Source organism: Ictalurus punctatus, chromosome 15 (genome assembly GCF_001660625.3).
Source record: "Ictalurus punctatus breed USDA103 chromosome 15, Coco_2.0, whole genome shotgun sequence".
Lineage (NCBI taxonomy): Eukaryota > Metazoa > Chordata > Actinopteri > Siluriformes > Ictaluridae > Ictalurus > Ictalurus punctatus.
In genome coordinates, this window is record NC_030430.2 from 8950232 (window position 1) to 8955226 (window position 4995).

Genomic DNA, 4995 nt, shown 5'->3' on the forward strand with positions numbered 1-4995 from the left:
CGATACACAGATGAGATGAGTGATAGAGTGAATGATGGAAAGAATAAACAGGAAAGGGTGAGAGGAGAAAAGTGAAACCCGCTCCCCCTCCTCCTCCTCCCTGTAACGCTGTTTCCTCAGCAGAGCATAACACTATCATCAACATGTTGTTGTGTGAAATTTACACAAAATAAGAAGATACAGGAATAAACTAGAGCGCTCAGTGCGGAGTGAGCGTGGCCAACGTCCAGAGTCTTCACTCTAATAATCACACTCGCTTCGACTGACTTCTCCAATCATTTCCCATTTTATACTTTATTCAATTATTTATTTCATACAAAAAAATTCATACAAAATAATCATCGGCTCATTAAAAAATAACGGACCTTCAATATGAAGATTCCATTTTTAAACTCCCAGAACGCAAAGTGGCAATGTGTTTCCGTGGCAACGTTTAAGGTCAAAGATCAAAGGCCAAAAGTGGCTGAAAGTCTACTGGTCACCTCCATCCTGTCGCCTGCATCCTGATTGGTCCAAACCATCAGGCAAAGGGAAAAGAGTTGTGACGTCATGAAGGGTTCCATAGCAACAAAATAACCATGGCAACCACTGTCAAGGCAACCATCACTTCATTTTAAAACTGTACATCCTACTAAGACTTTTCTCAAAGCCAATCATCTTCAGGCACCATGGAACAGCACACAGTGATTGATCTGCTAGGCACTGTGATGTCATAATGATGTCACAGTTTAACGATGCGATGTCATCCCTCATGGAGGATTATCCAATCAGATTTAAACACCACAGGACTGCGTCATAAATACGTCATAATTCCTTAATTCCATAATTCATTACGTTTCATAGTGTGATGTCATCCCTCATGGAAGTACTCTGATTGGCTGTCGTGTGTCATGTGCACTGGGCTTGAAGTGCAACGCCTGATGGGAAGGCGTCTGTTTCTCCTCAAAACCCGAATGCAAACTCTGCCAATCAGTCGAAGACAGTGGAAGGCCGGACAGTGATTGGTCTACAAGGCATGGTGGTGTGTAATGACATCATGATGGAAAGATGAACAGGGGAACAGGCACTATGGCATCTACCAAAAGAGTGAGATGTAATTGGTGTATGTGACTGATGATGTCATTCCTTGTGTAAACTTTGATTGGCCGTCACGTGTAGTGGTCTCGAAGTGCACAGGATGATGTCGTGTGTTCAGTATCTCAGGGAGTTTTTGGATTGGACTCTTATGGTCTGGATGCTGGAGAGAATCTTCTTCTGATGACCAGCCAGGGTGACACCGATACGCAGCAGGTCCCTGAGAGAGAGACAGAGAGAGCGACAGACAGAGAGAGAGAAATATAGAAACATTATTTCAGGACTCTTTAACACAGAGATGCCCGTAGTATCTTTAACATCACACTCATTATTCACTTAGTCTTTTATTTAGTCTCATTTCCACTCCCATAAACCAAACACATCCCTCCCAACACACACACACACACACACACACAAGACAGACCACACACTATGACGATAATTAACATTCTGAATTCACAATAACATTAAACAAGAGAGAAGAGGCTGTGTGTGTGTATGTGTGTGTGTGTTACTCACTCAGTGCTGATCTGAGAGATGAGCTCTAACGTGGTGAACCCGGCCTGAATGAAGTTCTCCTCGTATCGCTCCATTTTGATGCCCTTCAGCCACTCGCTCACAGACACACACTGAGACAGAGATGGACGCCGGTCCAGCAACAACCTAACAAACAAACAAACGTATAAAAGAGCAGTTTCCATTCATCATCCAGCAAAGATCTAATTAAAATCACAAGACTGAAATGTGACAGAATTCTCAATCAGCAGCTGACTATACTGATGGGCGTGGCCTAATATTCTAATGAGCATACGTGATTGACAGCTCTCTCTAGGTTAGCTTTCACTTGTTCTTTTAACGTTCTCTCATTAAATTAGCTCTTCTGTTTCTGGAGACTTTATGGAAAGCACTCACATTCTTGAGAATTTTTACTTATTTAGATGTAAATCAAAATAAGTTTCACACACACACACACCCCTCTGAGACAATGTTTAGGATGTTCTCCTGTGACAGGACATTCCAACATTCCAGAGGGGGTCATTCCAATGACACACACACACACACAGAGACACTCAAACATTAATTTGCATCTCGTCCGCTGGGTGCGGTGTGATTTGAAAGAACGTCATTCTGCGTGTCCCTATTGTTTGACCACTGGGACATTCCACGGTGACATGAGTGGGGGGTGGATCTCGAGTGACAGATTTAGTGAAGAGCATTTAGAAGAGCGTTAGATGTTTTCCTACAAATGATCATCAACCCCTTTCCAAAGTGGTAGCAGAGCAGGAAGCGTGTGTGTCCGTGCACAAGCTCTTCATGGTGACCTGGATGAGTTTAGATGGAGCGCTCCACCCAGAACAAGGCAGCAGGAGGGGGAAAGTTCAGGATGCAGCAGTAAAGGTGATTAAACTTTACTCATGGCACTCTTTAAAACCCCTTTGATGGTAGAAAGAGTTGATGTGTAGTGAAGGTTCCTCCTGACCTTATTCCACATTTACCGTTCCTGTATCAACATGGGGTACTCTCTTTTTTTGCACTGTGGCATGGAACAGGAGTCATTCTTCTCAAACAAGCCTTGATCTTTCATTTCTTTAATCCCATAGTTCTGAAGCTGAGTCCTTCTTGAGTCTCCAGACAGCCAGTCACATCCTTGTGAAGGTAGAAATTCCATCAGGAACCAGTGGAAGTCATGGTAGACCATGAGGAAAATTCTTTATACTTCTGTTGTGCCCCAATGGTGACCATAGCTAGACTTCAGCTATCAATCTGTTCCAACTCTTATGGACAACATGTACATGGATCAGTCTCTGAAATCTGTTCACTACCATTACCAAAACATCGAATAAAATATATGATAAGGTATGATAAGACAAACTTTATAGATCATGAAGGACATATTTGTGCCATCTTGCTCAAGGGAACACAGATATACTGTAAGACTATAATGAGAAATAAAAATAGAAATATTATTTATAATGATCCATATTCAAAAACCTCTTCTAACTCAACAGTAAGCAGCATTTAGGTTTAAAAGAATTTCTCGATGTGCCAAAACGTAACCAAAAATGGAACAGTCTGCGTCCTGGGGACTCGAGCAGTTGTGGCCTAAAGTGAGCTGACTGTAAGCAGCCACACTGAAAACTTTAAAATGCTTCTGAAATCTGGGTCAAAAATGGTGATAGTGGTCCAGCAAGAAGCCCTGCTCCACATGATACCTGAGCTACTGTCTCGACAAGTTCTGGTATTCTGAAACAGATAAGATCATCACAGTCACAAGCATGTATGTGGGTTATTTCCTGGATAAGGAACATGGCCTGATTCACAGATTAGAGACAATGATCCAGGTAAAAATTGTCCAGAATGGTGGTTAGGACCTTTGAAGTCCTTTCTCACAGTTTGATAGTTAAAGTCTGCTAAGGTCTGCTAAAGTCAGCTAACCACTGTCTTCAGAAATCAACCTCCCTCTACTTTTACCTTGACTACCACTGGTTCATGATGGATTTTTTACTCCCAGGAGGGTATTCATGCGTTCTAGACCTTGAATCATCTCCAATTCCAGGGAAGTGCCTTGAAACGAAGAGATGCAGTTGAATACCACACAAATTACCCTTTTCCTCTTGTGGCAAACTCAACAACCGGGACTATACCACACTCGTCCATCATCTCGAAAGAACTAATCCCTTTTCCACATGTCCCTTCTCCATGACTTCACCCATGAAGCTTTTGCTGCCTGCCAGGAATGCGTCATCTTTCCTAAACCTACTGAACGGATTTCAGGATTTTTCCTCTTGTACTTTGATGTTGTTTGGCAGGTGGATGTCTTTTATAGACTGGAAGTCATTTTTGAGGTGTTTACAACTGCATCGTGAGAGAAACTCTGATTATTTTTAATGAGAAACTTGGATGGCCACGCGCACCTCTAGAGAAGTTTTCCACTGGAAGACCAAGCAACTCTATAAAGCTGTCACTGTCGAAGCTGGACTTTTCAAAACACTCAAACTCTTTTATACAAAGCAAAAGTGAGATATATACAGTATATCGAGCAGCTACTCTGGAAACTGATCGTTCTTAGACCTCACTGTCTAAAAGCTTCCAAGTTGAGGACAGCAAACAAAAACCACCCACTTCTTCAACAGGAGGTTTTTTTAGAAAAAGGTCCTGGAGTTTCTGAAGTATGTAAACCTCCTCGCTGGAGGAAAACCAGCTGACTCGTGTTTCATGGCTTATTATAAACAAATTAATACAATAACAGGCACTCATTAAAATGAAAAAGTATAATCTATGGATATGATAGTCAAGCTAATGGCCAAGTTACTGAACCTCACTCTGTTTATTTTATCTGGCAGGTATAATAATGACAAGTTTTCCCAAACACTATTTTCATAAAGTAAATATTTAATAATTTACATAATAAGTAAATAAACATGCCGTGAGTTGGGGGTTGATTAGGTGTAATGATGTCACTCACCCATCCTGCGAGTGAGTGGTGTGTTTGAGGGAGGTGGGGTTACGGATAAGCTTGTCAAGAGAGTTTACGAGGTCACAGAATCGGGGGCGGGACGCACGCTCTCTCTGCCAACAATCCAACATCAGCTGATGCAGGGGGGCGGGGCAATCAGGTGGGCGGGGTAAACGGTAATCCTGTTCTATAGCATTTATTACCTGAGGAACATAAAATTGCACAGAAATTAGAATACAAAGACATTTACTGATATTGAAGTTTTTATATTGTGATATTTGCCTAATTTTATCCTGACATTTTCACAACATTGCGCTGTGTGTTACTGGGACAAACTTTTCCTCAAGGACACAAATGCTGCCCAAACTGTTGCCTATCTAGGAGTCTCCACAATAACTATAATTATTAACACACACTTACATCCTGGTTGCTCATGTCCCAATATGGTCGCTCTCCGAACGACA

The 4995-nt window shown here is 41.9% G+C and overlaps 1 protein-coding gene across 1 annotated transcript in view; it reads right to left on the reverse strand.

Moving 5' to 3' along the window:
- Positions 1–275: 275 nt before the first annotated feature.
- Positions 276–4995, reverse strand: part of ephb4b (eph receptor B4b) — a 27473-nt gene continuing 22753 nt past the window's right edge. The window contains exons 14-17 of the mRNA XM_053686207.1: positions 4952–4995; positions 4541–4734; positions 1594–1737; positions 276–1294 (exon numbers count right to left, since the gene is read on the reverse strand). The exon at positions 4952–4995 is cut by the window's right edge and continues 106 nt beyond it. Coding sequence (XP_053542182.1) covers positions 1192–1294; positions 1594–1737; positions 4541–4734; positions 4952–4995 — 485 coding nt within the window. The 3' untranslated portion in view covers positions 276–1191. The remainder of the gene's footprint in view (positions 1295–1593; positions 1738–4540; positions 4735–4951) is intronic.